This window comes from Equus caballus, chromosome 27, assembly GCF_041296265.1.
Source record: "Equus caballus isolate H_3958 breed thoroughbred chromosome 27, TB-T2T, whole genome shotgun sequence".
NCBI lineage: Eukaryota > Metazoa > Chordata > Mammalia > Perissodactyla > Equidae > Equus > Equus caballus.
Window position 1 is genome coordinate 23,313,246 of NC_091710.1, and position 16,946 is coordinate 23,330,191.

Genomic DNA, 16,946 nt, shown 5'->3' on the forward strand with positions numbered 1-16,946 from the left:
TTAACAGTCTATAATTTGTAGGTTCGATCTCATCTTTTCAAGAAACCTTGTGGAACTATTTATTAGAGACGATAAAGTAGAAATGTTTAAGACAATTCTGGGTCTATAAAATGTTTGGTAAATATGTGAGATGGATATGCTATAAGCATCATGTGTTACATTATAATCACAATGATTTTCTTTTTACGGAGAGAAGGTAGAAAATGGTAAATAAAGGTCATTAGAATTTTCTTGCTACTCTTGATCCTTAATTTAGAGTCTGAGCTGTTCTGTGAAGCTGACAAGTAAATGATAATCTGTGGCATGTTACTGGTAATTGCCACTATTTGGGTCTGGCTGTGATGAGGGTTGAAAGAATTAAAACAAAAACTTGATTTGGCAACAGAAGCTAGATGTACTTTCCAAAGTACGGACAATTTCAAAGAAAAATTTGTGAAAATTTGCTTAATTTGTCTATTTAAGACAAATTATCTGTAATGGATAAATTCTCTGTTGAATAAGTATAGCATATTCATTGGTCTCTATTGAAGACCACCTTCATACATAAAAATTATTTTATTGTCTGCTTATTCCAGATTTGCAACAATTTTAACCACTGCCATTGTAAAAAGGGATTTGCTCCTCCTGATTGCGAGGTAATGAAAGGAGAATTTGGAAGTATCGATGATGGACACAAGATTAAAACTGGTTAGTGTCTTTAAAATTTTATTAATCAATGACAACATGTAAGAGAGTGAATTAAAGTATAGGTCTCAAGCTTCATTACAAAGCGACTGATGTCAACAAATACAGTTTTCTTTTATTTGTAAGATTTAAAAAAATCTATGCCAGTGTAAGTCTGTACTGTTCTTTCTATATCAAGATTGACATTATTTGCTAACAAAAAGTATACTCAATGTTAGGCAATTTTAAAAGTAGTAATTCCAGTGCATCTAATTTGACCAGTTAATTTAGATTGTTCCTTTTGGATTGTCTCATATATTCCTGGTTTAAAATAGTGTTAGTATTTGTTATATTAGTGCCACTAGACTCTTTGAGGATATCTTTTCTTTCTTTTTCCTGCGTTTTAAGGGCTCTGATCTAATCTTTTGAAATGTTGTCTTTAGAATCTTCCCCCTGGGATTCCTGAGAGGTGTTTTGATATTAAGCAGACCTGCATGAGACTAGGAACAGCTGGGGTATGCCCCCTGGTTCCAGACAGTATGGGGGCCCACCTAAAATAACCTGGGAGCAGAGGAGGGCTGTCCACCCTTAAGCCCTTTTCTTTTAGGAAAAATAATGAAATTCCTGGACAGACTTATCTGTAGCTTCTACACTAGGAGAGAGTCGTGCTTAGGGTGACCAGCATTTTAGAGAGCTAACACACAGCCATGTCAGACTGTGTACCACGCCAAAATAAAGCATAATATTTTAACCTGTTACATATAATTATACACATATATTATTTTCACATAAATATATGGAAAATAGGTAATTATAAATTATATATTATTCTGTATGTTTTACTTTTCTGTTATATAAATGCTATTATTTATGCAAAACAATAATGTAATTAGTTAACAATATCAATTGATAGTAGTTCATAGTATAACCAAATAATATATATTAGCAAAAATGTAACAATATTTCTTTTTTTGAGGAAGATTAGCCCTGAGCTAACTACTGCCAGACCTCCTCTTTTTGCTGAGGAACGCTGGCCCTGAGCTAACATCCATGCCCATCTTCCTCTACTTTATATGTGGGATGCCTACCACAGCAGCGCCATGTCTGCACCCGGGATCTGAACAGGCGAACAACGGGCCACCAAAGTGGAATGTGCACACTTAACCGCTGCGCCACTGGGCTGGCCCTGTAACAATATTTTATACTGGGAATATTTTATAATATGTCATCTGACACAACAATTTATTTTATCTCTTTTTAAGAGCACTTGACTGGATATTTAAATTTTTCAGGCTATCATATTTTCTTCTTCATTTTTGTGGAGATAACATTGGTTTATAACGTTATATAAATTTCAGGTGTACATTATATTTCAGCTTCTGTATACGCTACATTGTGTTCACCAACAAAAGTTTATTTCCACCGGTGACCATACAAATGTCCCTCTTTACCTCTTTAACCTTCCCCCACCTCCTGTCCATTCTGGTAACCACCAATCTGGTCTCTGTATCTATGTGTTTATTTATTTACTTTTTATCTTCCAAATATGAATGAAATCATACAGTATTTGTCCTGCTCTGCCTGACTTATTTCTCTTAGCATGATGCCCTCAAGGTCCATCCATGTTGTTGCAAATGGTGAAGTTTCATCTTTTTTATGACTGGGTAGTATTCCATTGTATACATGTGCCACATCTTTATTCATCTATCAATGGGCAATTAAGTTGTTTCTTTGTCTTAGTTATTGTAACTAATGCTTCAGTAAAGATAGGGGTGCATATATCTTTTTGAATTACTATTTTCATATTCTTTGGATGAATACCCCAAAGTGGGATAGCTGGATCATATGGTAATTCTATTTTTAATTTTTTGATGAATTTCGATACTGTTATCCATAGTGGGTGTACCACCAACTGGGCACAAGCACTCCCTTTTCTCCACATCCTCACCAAGACTTGTTATTTCTTGCCTTTTTAATAATAGCTGTTCTGACAAGCATGGGGTGGTATCTCATTGTGGTTTAAATTTGCATTTCCTTGATAATTAATCATGTTGAACGTCTTTTCATGTGCCTGTTGGCAATCTGTATACCTTCTTTGGAGAAATGTCTGTTGATATCCTTTGCCCATTTTTTAATCTTGAGGGGTTTTTTTGTTGTTGAGTCGTATGATTCTTTATACATTTTTTATATCAATCACTTATCAGATGTATGATTTGCAAATATTTTCTCCCAACTAGTGGATTGTCTTTTTGTTTTGTTGATGGTTTCCTTTGTTGTGCAGGAGCTTTTTACTTCAATGTACTCCCATTTGTTTATTTTTTCTTATGCTTCCCTTGGTTTAGATATGGCTAAACCAATGTCAGAGATCATACTACTTAAGCTTTCTTCTAGGAGTTTTAGGGTTTCAGGTCTGACATTCAAGTTTTTAATCCATTTTGAGTTAATTTTTGCAGGTGGTGTAAGATAACGGTCTACTATCACTCTTTTACATGTGGCTGTCCAGTTTTCTCAGCACCGTTTATTGAAGAGATGTTCCTTTCTTCATTGTATGTTCTTGGTTCCTTTGTCGAAAACTAGCTGTCCATAAATCTGTGGGTTTACTTCTGGGCTCTCAATTCTGTTCCATTGATCGGTGTGTCTGTTTTTGTGCCAGTACCATGCTGTTTTGATTACTATAGTTCTGTAGTATATTTTGAAATCAGGGAGTGTGATGCCTCCAGCTTAGTTCTCTGTTCTCATGGTTGCTTTGGCTATTTGGGGTCTTTTGCTGTTCCATATAAATTTTAGAATCCTTTGTCCTATATTTTCATGTAAAATGCTGTGATTTTGATGGGGACTGCATTGAATCTGTGATTACTTTAAGTAATATGGACATTTTAACTATGCTAATTCTTCCAATCCATGAGTGTGGAATATCTGTCTATTTCTTTGTGTCTTCTTTGATTTATTGTAAGAATGTTTGTTAGTCTTCAGTTAGTCTTCAGACTACTTCAGTAGTCAGTTAGTCTTACAGATCTTTTACCACCTTGGTTAAATTTATTCCTAGGTGTTTCATTCTTTTTGTTGCAATTTTGAATTGGATTGTTTTCTTGAATTCTCTTTCTGCTAGTTCATTTTTAGTGTATGGAAATGTGGCTAATTTTTCTATGTTGATTTTGGACCCTGCAACTTTGCTGTATTCATTTACTATTTCTAAGTTTTTTTTGGTGGATTCTTTAGGGTTTTCTATATGTAAAATTGTGTCATCTGCAGTTAGTGCAAGTTTTGTTTTTTCTTTTCCAATTTGGATACATTTTCTTTTTCTTGCCTAATTGCTCTGGCTAGGACTTCCAATACTATGTTGAAAAACAGTAGTGAAAGTGGTCATCCTTGTCTTTTTCCTGTTCTTAGAAGGATAGCTTTCAGGTTTTCACCACTCAGCATGATGTTAGTTGGTTGTTTGTCTTACTAGGCCTTTATTACATTGAGGTACTTTACTTCTATACCCATTTTATTCAGTTTTTTTGTAAATGGATGGTGAATCTTGTCAAGTGTTTTCTCTGCATTTATTGAGATGACCTTGTGTTTTTTATTCTTCATTTTGTTAATGTAGTGTATCATATATCTGATAGATTTGCAGATGGTGAACCATCCTTGCATCCCTGGAATAAGTCACACTTGGTCGTGGTGTTTAATCCTTTTAACGTATTGCATTTAAGTTGCTAACATTTTGTTGAGGATTCTTGCATCTACCTTCCTTAGTGATACTGGTCTGTAATTTTCTGTTTGTGTTGTCTTGTCTGGTTTGGGTATCAGCATAATGTTGGCCTTATAAAATGAATTAGAGTGTATCCCCTCCTCTTCAGTTCTTTGGAAGAGTTTGAGAAGGATAGGTGCTAAATCTTATTTGAATGTTTGGTAGAATTCTCCAGAGATGTTATCTGGTCCTGGACTTTTGCTTTTTTAGAGGTTTTTAATTACTGTTTCAGTATCTTTACTAGTAATTGGTCTATTCCAATTCTCTGTTTCTTCTTGATTTAGTTTTGAGAGGTTGTATGATTCTAAGAACTTATCCATTTCTTCTAGGGTATCCAATTTGTTGGCATATAGTTTTTCATAGGATTCTCTTATAATCATTTGTATTTTTGTCATATCCATTGTCATTTCTAAATCTTTCACTTCTGTTTTTACTTGACCCTTCTCTCTTTTATTTTTTAGTGAGTCTAGTGGCTTGTCAATTTTGTGTATCTTTTGGGAGAACCAGCACTTAGTTTCATTGATGTTTTCTATTGTCTTTATAGTCTCTATTTCATTTATTTCCACTCTGATTTTATTTTCCCCTTCTTTTTGACAGACTTTAGGTTTTATTTTCTCTTCTTCTTCTTGGTCCTCTATGTGTAGTGTAGATTGTTTATCTAAGATTTTTCTTGGTTCCTGAGATGGGCCTGTATTGCTGTAATCTTCCCTCTTAGTACCACTTTTGCTGGACCCCATAGATTTTGGTATGTCATATTCTCATTTTCATTTGCCTCCAGAAATTTTAATTTCTTCTTGGTTTCTTCAAATATCTGATAGTTGTTCAGTAGCATATTTTTTTGTCTCCACATATTTATGGCTTTTCCAGCTTTCTTCTTGTAGTTGATTTCTAGTTTCATACCACTGTGGTCAGAAAAGATGCTAGATATGATCTTAAATTTACTGAGGTTTGTTTGGTTTCCCAATATGTGATCTACCTTAAGAATGTTCCATGGTGAATTGAGCAGAATGTGTATTTTACTGCTTATGGGTGGAATAGTCTATATAGATCTATTAAGTGCATGTGGTCTAATGTTTCATTCAAGGCCAATGTTTCCTTGCTGACTTTCTGTCTAGATGATCTATCCATTGATGTAAGTGGGATATTAAATTTTCCTATTATTATTGTGTTGCTGTCAATTTCTCCCATTAAGTCTGTAAATAGTTGCTTTATATATTTTGGTGTTCCTATGTTGGGTGCATATATACTAATAAATTTTATGTCTTCTTGATGGATTGGCCCCTTTATCATTGTATAATATCTGTCTTTGTCACTTATTATCTTTTTTGGCTTGAAGTCTATTTTGTCTGATCTAAGTATGGCTGCACCTGCTTTCTTTTGGTTGCCATTTGCTTGAAGTATCATCTTCCATCCCCTCACTTTGAGCCTCTGTCTTTAGAGCTGAGATGGATCTCCTGGAGGCAGCATATTGTTGAGTATTGCTTTTTAATTCATCTAGCCATTCTGTCTTGATTGGTGATATCAATCCTTTTACATCTAGAGTAATTATTAATATATTAGGACTTAATACTGCCATTTTATCTTTTGTTTTCTCTATATTTTCATTGCTTTTTTTCTTCTTTGTGTTTTTGTCTGCCTTTTCAGTTTAGTGGTTTTCTGTGATTTTTTTTCTCAGTTTCCTTTTTTTTATGTTTCATGTCTCTGTTCTGAATTTTTGCTTTGTGGTTACCATTAGGTTTCTATAAAAGGTGTCATAGATAAGATTATTTTTTCAGCTGATAGCATCTAATCTTCATTTGTCAATACTGGTTTCATCCTTTTCATCTTCCTCTTCTGTGTTTTTGTTGTCACCAATCATCCCTTTTATGTTGTAAATTCCTTACCAAACTGAAGTGGTTATAGTTATTTTTATAGCTTCCTTCACCTTTAAACTTTATGTTATAATTGTTTATTAACCTATTCTGATGTAGAATTGCAATTTTCTGATTCCTTCTATTTGTCAACTTTATCAAAGCTTTGTATACCTTTGCCTTTTGATTTCAGGTAGGAGACTTCCTTTCAACAATTCTTGTAAGGCAGGTCTAGTGGCACTTCTTTCTTTGTCATCAACTTGACAGTTTTATTATCATATGTCTTAGAGAAGGTCTTTTTGCATTGAGATAACTGGTTGTTCTTTTAGCTTCATGGATTTGTACATCTAATTCCTTTCCCAGGTTTGGGAAGTTCTCAGCTATTATTTCTTTAAGTAACCTCTCTGCTCCCTTCTTTCTTCTGTTCTAGGATACCTATTATCCTTACATTGCCCTTTCTAATGGAGTTGGATAATTCTCATAAAATTTCTACATTTAAAAAAATGTTAGTTGTCTATCTTCTTATCCCTGCATTGTTTCTAGGTTTCCATCTTTGAACTTACTAATTCTCTGTTCCTTATGGTCTGCTCTATTTCCAATGCTTCCTCATACATTATTCATCTCATTTATTGAGTTCTTCAGCTCCAGAATTTCTGTTGGTTCTTTTTCAGGTTTCAATCTCTTTGGTAAATTATTCTTTCTGATTATTGATTTTATTCTTGATCTCATGGAACTGACTTTCTGAGTTTTCTTGTAGCTCATTGAATTTCTTTACATCAGTCATTTTGAATTCTTGGTCAGTTAGATCACAATTGGCAATGACTTTATGTATGGTTTCTGGAGCATTGTTATTTTCTTTTTGTGATGCTGCTTTACCATGGCTTCTCATGTTGCTTGTGGTTACTCCTTTGCTGGTGTATTTGTCACAGCAAACACTTTCTTATTTAGGTATATCTTTTTTTTTGATTCTAAGTATTCAGTCACTTAAAGATTAGAGGCCTTTCTTTTTTCAGTAGATTGTGCTATAGCACTAGTTTTTGGTTTGTATTACCTGAGCACCTGTGGCTATATTTGAGCATTGGTACTTTCCGCCCTCCACCACCTCTGTTAGGGGTGTCACCAGTATTCTGATCATTCCTGCCTTTGTCTTCAGGGGTCAATGATATCTTATCATTGCTGATGTTGCTACAGTTGCTGATTTTGCTGCTGAAGGTACAATGATGCCTCACACCTCTGCCACATTGGCGATCACCTGCACCAAAAACTCCACTGCTGTGTGGGGTGGAGGAGAGTGGGAAGGGAGCTGCGTTTGCAAATATTTTCTCCCATCCAGTAGGTTATCTTTTTTTTGTTGTTGATGGTTTCCTTTGCTGTCTAGAAGCCTTTTAGTTTTATGTAGTCCTACTTATTTTTTCTTTTGTTGCCTTTGCTTTTGGTGTTCGATTCAAAAAATGATCACCAAGATCAGTGTCAAGGAGTTACTACCTATGTTTTCTTCTAGGAGTTTTATGGTTTCAAGTCTTACATTCAGATCTTTAATTCATACTGAGTTAATTTTTATGTATGGTGTAAGATAGTGGTTCAGGGTCATTCTTTAGCATATGGCTCTCCACTTTTCCCAACACTGTTGAAGAGTCGCCCCTTTCCCCCATTTTATATTCTTGGCTCTTTTGTCATAAATTAATTGGCCATATATGTGTGGGTTTATTTCTGGGTCTAAATTAGTTTTTCATTTTGTGCAATATGTTCTGTTTTGTTTATTTACATCTCTAATCCAGTTGTATGTGTTCTTCCATCTGTCAGTAAAAACAGTCATTTAGTCTTCTTATTCAGTGATGTCTGAGTCATACTGATTTTAGTATTGTAATGATTCTGATTTTCATTATTTGAGCTCTTATAAAACATTATTACAATATTGACAATGTGAAAAATTAAATTAGCACTATCTCGACACAGGGCATAACAGTTAATCTACAGACTAAGTCAAAGATGGACTGTTAAGACTAATGACTTCAATACGTTTAGGTTGCACACTTAAGTCACTTCACTCAGAGTGAACCACAAATCACAATTGTGAACATCAGCAGTCAGAGTTAAAAACAATGACAGCAATTACAGATAACTTGAGCTATATTCATTACACAGCAAAACAATGATGCTTTTAGTCCTTGGTTTTATTTAGCTTCCATATGGATTTTATTCTTTTCCTCTAGTCTTCCAAATCAGTTGCCAAAACTGAGAAAATTTCCCATCCCAGTTTTGATTCCTCAGTATGTGAGACATTTTGTACAACCACTAGGACAGACCCAATTGAATTTTCATGGTTGCTTACCCTGGGCCACTCTAGGTCCAGATGACAGTAGGATGACAGCACCAGAGCCTGGGGTCAGAGGAAACCCTCCAATACAACTAATTTTCTTTAGTCAGCTGCCATAGGCTCTGTCTTCATCAGTGGTATTCTGGGGCCTGTTCATTCTACCCTGAAAGCCCTGGGATGATGTGCCATCTGGCTGCACGTTCTGTCCCAAAATTGTTCCTTCTGGGGCCCTGGATCCAGTCAAGGGAGTCCTGGGCTCCCCTGTATGAGCCCTGGACTCAATGTGGGAGAAGCCCTTGCGATGCTGAATGCATTTTGGTGCATAAAGAGTTTGAGAGGCAAGGTGATCCTAAGGAGTCCAGGTTTGTTTTATATCCTCATTCTATTTATTTTGATTATCACTGACTTATGTTAACAGAATATGACCTGGACAAACCTCAAATTACAAAATTTATGATGGCCTTATTCGTAGTCAGTACATTACCAACTTTTTTTATTTCGTGGGTATTTTCAAGTAATGTCTAATCTGTTTTATATGTAGGTGTAACTACATAAAATATATATGTACATAATGGAATATATGTATACATACATATGTTTGTGTATGAGTTACCTATTTGAGTTTGTATATTCTAGAGTATAAATCCTCATATATTTTTGTTTACCTTGATATATAAAATTATAAAGAGTATATTTTAATCTCACATTATAATTTTTCTTTCAGTAATTTTTATGTAATCCTAACCCAATAAATTACCACTAATAATACAATTATTCCTGATTTTCAGGGATTATTATCTATCTTTTTAATCTGTGGCAAACTAATAGTAAAAAAATAAATTCCACTTGCATTTCTTCAGTTTCGTGAGACTTTCTATTTACCTTATGGTTGTAGGGAATTTATAATTCTTCTGTGTATTGCTCTTTCATCACCTTTGACAATCTATTCTACTGATATTTTTGACCTTTTATAACATAATACATACTTATATAGCTATGTTTAATTGTAAAATACAAAAAACATAACATTTACCTTTTTAATCATTTTTCAAGTGTACAATTCAGTGGAATTAAATACATTATTGTGCATTGTTTTGCAACCACTATTCATCTCCAGAACTCTTTTCATCTTGCAAAACTGAAACTCTATACCTGTTAAACAATAACTCCTCATTCCTCTTTCCTCCAGTCCCTGGTAACCACCCTTCTACCTTCTACCTTTATGAATTTGACTACTTCAGATACCTCCTATAAGTTGAATCATACAGTATTTGTCCTTTTGTGTCTAGCTTATTTCACTTAGCATAATGTCCTTAAAGTTTATCCATGTTGTATCATGTGTCAAAATTTCATCCCTTTTTAAGACTGAATAATATTTCATTGCATGTATACACATTTTGTTTATCCAGTCATTTGGACAAACAATGGATCCATTTGTTTATCCATTGGGTTGCTTCCAAGTTTTAGTTATTGTGAATAATGCTGCTATGAACATGTGTGTACAAATATCTGAGTCCATACTTTCAATACTTTTGGCTATATACCTAGATTTGGAATTACTGGATAATGTGGTAACTCTGTTTAATTTTTTGAGGAAACACCATACTTTTTCCCATAGAGGATGCATCATTTTACATTCCCACCAGCAATGCAGAAGGGTTCATATTTCTCCACATCTTCATCAACACTTACTTTTTTTTTTCATAATGGCATCCTAACGGGTATAAAGTGATAAATCATTGTAGTTTTGATCTCTCTACAGCTATAGCAGGATCTATAGATCAGAAATTACCCTTTTCATTCCTAAGAATGCTATTGTTTTGTTGAAAATTCATATATGAAGATCTGTCATTGTTTTTTTAATTTTAATTTTAATGTCATTTCTGTCATTTTTTTTTTAATTTTCTACTTTTTACATATAGGAAACATACTGATTTTTGTGCATATGTTTAATTAATGGAATATCACTATTTTCAAAAGTCTTTAGCTGATTTTTGGGACAGTTGATTTTTTTTAGATGATGTAACTGCATTTAATAAGAATTTTGCCATATCTTTTTAATCATAATAATTTCTCTTTCTTCTTCAGTTAATCTCCCTCCCCCATCTCATAACTGTATTAGGTAATCCATTCAGAATAAAAAGAACTAATCATGAGAGAGGTTATCATTACTTTACTCCAAGGACAACCTCTAATATTTTATCATGAAAAGACTGATGCTTTTGATTCAATATGTTTATCTTGTTTAGGAAATACTTATCTCTTTCAATTTTATTTAAAATCAGGAGTGTCTTTTGGGTTTTATTAAATATGTATGGCATCTGTTGAACTGATAATATTGTTTCTTATATTGCCTTTAAAGGTTTTTTAATACTAAACCATCTTGTGTTCTAGCCTGAAGTCTTCTAGACTATAAGGTAGTGAACGTTGCTGGGAAGGAAAGTTTTAACAGGAGTTCTGCAACTATTTCTCCCTTCAAGGGATGCCCTGGGGAATGAAAGACCTCATCCAGTCTTTCATGAAAACACGCCATTTTAGTCTGTTTGGGCTGCATAACAAAATACCACAGACTGGATGTCTTAAACAATAGAAGTTTGTTTTCTCACAGTTGTAGAGCCTAGAAATCCATTATTAAGGTGCTGGCAAATTGGTTTCTGTGAGAGCTGTCTTCTGGGCTTGCAGATAACCTTTACTCCGTGTGTGAAGAGAGAAAACTCTATGGTCTCTCATCCTCCTCTTATAAGAAGATCAGTCCCGTCAGACCCCACTCTTATAACCTCACCTAACCCTAATTACCTCCCAAAGCCCTCATCTCCAAATACCATCACGTTAGGGGTTAGGGCTTTGAATTTTAGGGAAACAGAATTCAGTCCATAACATTCCATCCTCTGGCCACCTCAAAGTTATGTCCTCCTGGTATGTGAAATACATTCACTTCATCTCAACAGCTCCAGAAATCTTACCCCATTCCAGTATCAACTGCAGGCAAAAAGTTTCATCTAAGTGTCATCTAAATTAGGTATGGGTGAGACTTGAGGTATGATTTGTTCCAAGGCAAAATTCCTCTCCAAGTGTGAATCTGTAAAATCAGATAAGCTATATGCTTCCAAAAAAACATGGTGAGACAGGAATAGGATAGACATTCCCATTCCAAAGAGAGAAATTGGAAAGAAGGAAGGGGCACCAGATCCCAGTATTACAAAACCTTGCTTGGCAAATTCCATTAGATTTTAAAATTTGAGAATAATCCTCTTTGGCTTCATGTTCTGTCCTCCAGGCCCACTGAAGTGGCAGCATCACCCCATAGTCCTAGCTAGCATCTACCTCACCACTTTGGCTCTTGTAGAGGCCCTGCCCACACAACTCTTTGCAGCAGCCCCATGCGTGAGGCAGTGGGCTGGAGCAGCCTGGCAAGCTGAAACCATGAGAGGGCCTCACCTTCTGAAACCAAGAAAGACACAGCCCTTAGGCCTGTGATGGGAGAGGAAGCCCTGATGATCTCTAAATCACCTTCAGGGGTCATTCTCTTTTCTTGAAGAATAAAACATGTTGGCAGCCAAATAGCTTTATTGTCCCATTGTATTCCTTTTGGTCCAACTTGGCGGTATTTCTTCTGGTATAATCTCATCCCTATTCCTGGCTTCTGCTGAGATGGTTCACATGCATAGTCTCTTTATAAAATGATATTACAGCCACATCTTTGGTATTATCTTTAGAACATGTTTTTTTCATTTTTTGCAATGTGGATAGGCTAAGAATTCTCCAAATCTTTAAGTTTTGGTACCTTGCTGCTTAACACTTATTTTCTCAATTCATCTGTCTCCTCTCACATTTTACTCTAAGCAATCAGAAGGACTCATGCTGCACCTTTAACATTTTGCTTAGAAATCTCCTTGGCTAATTATCCAGTTTCATGGCTCACACATTTTATTTTCCACAAAACCCTAGATCACAATTTAGCCAAGTTTTTTCCCACTTTATAATAGGAATTCCCTTTTCTTCCTTTCCCAGTAGCATCTTCCTATTCTGTCAAAAAATTTCACCAGAAGGACTGATAATGAACCTCTTAATCAAAAGTTCATGTGCCAATCACTGATACATGCTTGGAGACAGAGAAAGGTTTATTCAAGTTGGTCAAAATGAGAAGGTGGGAGGATAGATTCTCTAAAATCTACCTTAACAAAAGAGGAAATCAGGGGGTTTATAGAGCTACAGGGCTTCAGAGGAGGAGTTTTGCAGAAACAAAGGAGAAATCTCTGTTCCTTTGCTCTAGATATGCCCTTGGGCAATCTGACATCTGGGCATCAACAGCAGCTAGAAGCTGGTTATCTGGTGATCCTAACGTCCTTAAAGGCAATCTTTTCCTCTGCAAAATAAACTCATACATTCTTGTGACCCTTGAGTCATCCCTCATGTTAAACAAGAAAGCACCAAGTTAACAAGAGTAACTTCTTTTTATCTGTGTCTGTGTTGGCAACCAGGTCAAAAGGTAATCATGTCCTTATTGAATATTTATTGTAACCCTCAGGTACCCAGCTTCAACACCTTTAATGTATATATTTTTACCAACATTCTGTTCCTGATTATCTATGTATTCTCTAAGAAAATACAGAATTTCTCTTCTGCTTTCCACTTTTCTTTCTGAGCCCTCATCAGAAGCTTTGTTAATGTCCATATTTCTACCAACAGTCTCTTCATGGTACTCTAGGATTTTTCTAAAATCCTAGACTTTAGAAATTCCTCCAGCCTCTCCCCGTTACTCAGTTCCAAGGCTATTTCCACATATTTTCAGGTATTGATTACAGTAACACCCTACTTCTTGGTACCAGAATCTATATTAGTCAGGGTTCTCTAGAGAAACAAAACCAATAGGATGTGTGTATGTGTGCTTGCATGTGTGTGTGTGTGTGCATGAAGAGAGAGAAAGAGAGAGGGACATATTGTAAGGAATTTGCTTGTGTGATTATACAGACTGACAGTTCCCAAGATTTGCAGGGTGAGTCAGCAAGCTGGAACCCCAGGATGATTGATGATGTAGTTCCAGTCTGAAGGCTGACAGGCTTGAAACCCAGGAAAAGCCAATATCTTAGTTTGTGTCCCTTAGGCAAGAAAAAGTCCTCTCTTCTTCATGGGAGGGTCAGTGTTTTTATTTTATTGGGACCTCCAGCTCATTGGATGAGGCCTACTCACATTAGAGAAAGCTATCTGTTTTACTCAGTCTACTGATTTAAATGTTAATCTCATTCCAGAAAGCCCTCACAGAAATGCCCAGAATTATATTTGACCAAACATATGAGCACACCATTGCGCAGTCAAATTGTCACATAAAATCAACTATCACACATACTAATAGAATTTGTTAGCAGAAATATGCCAGGAGTCTCTCTCTTTAAATGTTTTTGGGAGGATATGCTTGTATGTATACATAGATTATTCTAAGTAAACCTGGAATGTATTGATTTATGGTGGAATAGCTGGTTGGAGAAACTGCATAATCCTGTGAGTTATGTAATTAACAGTACAAGACTGAGAGAGCTCCATTCATGAGCAATATCGTGTATACTGTACTCAAAACTTTCATCTGTTTTTTCTGAAGTCAATATGAATGTGGTGAAAAAAGAGGGAAACCTTTGGGAGCTGAAGCTGATGGAATCAGTCTCCTGCAGAGAAAAATCCTTTTTTCTGTACCTGATGTTTGCCAATAAAGTACCTGAAAATCAGTCTGCAGTGTATGGCCAGAAAGGCTGATCTTAAAAACATGTTTGCAAGTATTAAATGTGTGCTTCATGAAAGAGAATTACCTTCCATCAAAGAAATCACCATGTGGTGGAAGTTTGAAAGCTCAAAAACACCAGTAAAGTATTACTAACAGCCCATTTTATACGTTGGTTTAGTTTTATTGGATTGTATTGTATTCATAATGTATATGGATGGAATGTTTAGTGTTTGGGAGTAGTGTTGATAATGATATCCAATCCACTTTTTCATGTGGTTAATAAAAGCTCGGACATATTTTGAGATGGTTATTTTCCATTCTAGGTAAAAGTTATTTGGAGGAAAGATCCAGTCTTCCAAAGCACCGATTTCAACTCATTTTCTACATTTTTCTACCTGTGCTCATCATTACTGCTGTTATTTCAATAAAGCAGAAGAAAATAAAAGAGCTATGCTACAGTGGGGAAACTGAAAGTGAGAGGTATATATATATATATATATATATATATATATATATATATATTTACTCATTAAATTAAATAAGTCAAGAATAGTATTCATGTTTCATCAGGAATAAGACTACAGGTAAAGCAATATGAAGAGAGGCCCAGGGATCCATTTCAAACCAGTTTGGTGTCTTTCATGTTTTTTTCTAGTTTTATTCATCACTAATACTATTCATTTTACCACCAGTATCACTTTAGGTGGAGAAATGAGTGCCAAGGGTATTGTGGAGGTTTATGCAGCTCTTATTCCACTTACTGTGTTTAAATAGTCCATATTGTCCTGTGCTTCATGAGAATAGGTAATACTGCATTTCAAGGGAATTTTTAAAAAATAGAGTTTTTTAGACACAGACTCTCAGACCAGTGGTAAACAACATTATTAGAACACCTCTTTCAAGTAGAGATAATATCTGTGAAACTGTCTCCATAATATTTATTTTCCTAAATATCAAATCGCTAATTTGTAAAGTCATTTTATTAACTAGAAATTACCTGTGTAGTTCATAATATCAGGTTAGGAGACTGGAGGCTGTATTATGAAATGAGGAGAAAATTAGATTTATCCTGAGAAAACTTGGTTTTAACTCCTAAATCTTGCATGTAAAAACTATGATATCTTAAGCAAGTGATTTAATCTTTATATTCTTAAAATTATTCTCTGCAACGCTATAGAATGGGAGATAATGATAGCTTTCCAATGTATCAGAAACTTTTGCGTAGACCAAATTAATAAGTGGAATCACCATATTATCTGTAATCAGTTACACAAATATTTAAACATAATTATTGAGCCCCTTATTCATAATTTACTATATTTTTCCCCAGAAGAATTTACCTCTACTTTTACCTTCCAAGAATTGATGGGAAGAGAAGACATGAGTATGTGTTATGAGAGGAAGAAAAAATATGTAGAAATATATAGAAAAATTAGTTGAAATTCTTGACTGCTAGTTTATGGTTTTGGCTTGTTTGACTGAGGAGTTAGAGATATCCCAGAATCAGGGAGCCTGACTGTACAATGTGGGTTTATAACATACATACTGAATAAACATAAAATAAGGATGAGAGAAATTAATCCACAAAGCAAGGTGATGTTTTGTTGGAAGGAGATGTTTCATTTAACCAGTCACTGTGTTTCTTTGAAGAACATTCTTCATTCAAATAGTCACTTAATTGTTCAAGACTTAAAATTTCTCCGCTTTAAAATAAAGTTTATCGATTTTCTAGATCTGTGTCAGAAGAAAGCAGCAGCAGCAGCAAGTCATCCCCCAACGTGAGGTGAGCGTAGAGCAATATCTCGATGACCTTTCACTGCCACATGGGCAGAGGGCTGATATAAGGGATGCCATATGTGCTTATAGTTATTCTATTATCTCAGAAAAAATTATAATTAATAAGATAGAACCTTGGAGTTTTCATCCATTTCACTGTTTTAATTCATCTGGGAAAGTAAATGTAGAGATCAGACCGTGGAATAATCAAAGACAAAAGTAGATATTCAGCATTTATTATCAGCATATAAAAATTTCCCTTAATAAATAATGGATAGAATATAAAAAGAGAGAATGTTTCATATAGCATCCAAAATTATTTTTCAAGTTCTCTCTTCATCCTTGCTATACAAAGTTTCACAGTGACTATGATATCCATGTAACGATTATTGAGATACATTTATGAACTGAAGAAATTCCTAAATTTAAGAGAAGCATTATTAAGTATGGACAATCAGCATTCTAATCCTATTGTCAAGCGACACTCTTTTAGGTTCTACAAAAAGTAGGCATATCTCTACTCTCTAGGCAAGGCTATACTTTAATCCTTTTAATTACAATGAAATGCATTATATAGGACAGAGAACAAGCAAGTGTTGTTTTTTCCTCATTATAATGTCTATCAAAAAGATAGGAAAGGAAGAATTAATTGCTCTCAAAGACAGTGGATAGAAAGAGATAATTAAAGAAAGAGCAGAAATAAGTGAAAAGTAAAATAACAGAAAAATATAAGTAAAGACAAAAGCTGATTCTTTGAAAAGATTAAAATAACTGATAAAAGCTATCCAATAGTTCAAAATAAAAAGAGAAAGGATATAAATGACTGATATCAGGTAATAAAATTACCTACTTTTGATCTTTTGGGCATTAGCAGAAGAGAGGATACTA

General features: G+C 34.8%; 1 protein-coding gene across 42 annotated transcripts in view; it reads left to right on the plus strand.

Annotated features, from left to right (window-relative positions):
- The window catches only part of LOC100057011 (disintegrin and metalloproteinase domain-containing protein 5), a 161,490-nt gene that overhangs the window by 120,945 nt on the left and 23,599 nt on the right, over positions 1–16,946 (plus strand). For 18 of the 42 annotated variants that reach the window (XR_002804404.2, XR_011433219.1, XR_011433223.1 and 15 more), the window contains 3 exons: positions 576–687; positions 14,606–14,762; positions 16,015–16,065. Coding sequence is in view for 21 of the 42 variants with exons in the window: in XM_070252946.1 (XP_070109047.1) it covers positions 576–687; positions 14,606–14,762; positions 16,015–16,065 (320 nt within the window). In the remaining 21 variants the exon portion in view is untranslated. Of the gene's footprint in view, positions 1–575; positions 688–14,605; positions 14,763–14,974; positions 15,087–16,014; positions 16,066–16,946 lie in introns of all 42 variants that reach the window. The other 24 variants (XR_011433215.1, XR_011433214.1, XR_002804402.2 and 21 more) reach the window with 2 other exon arrangements.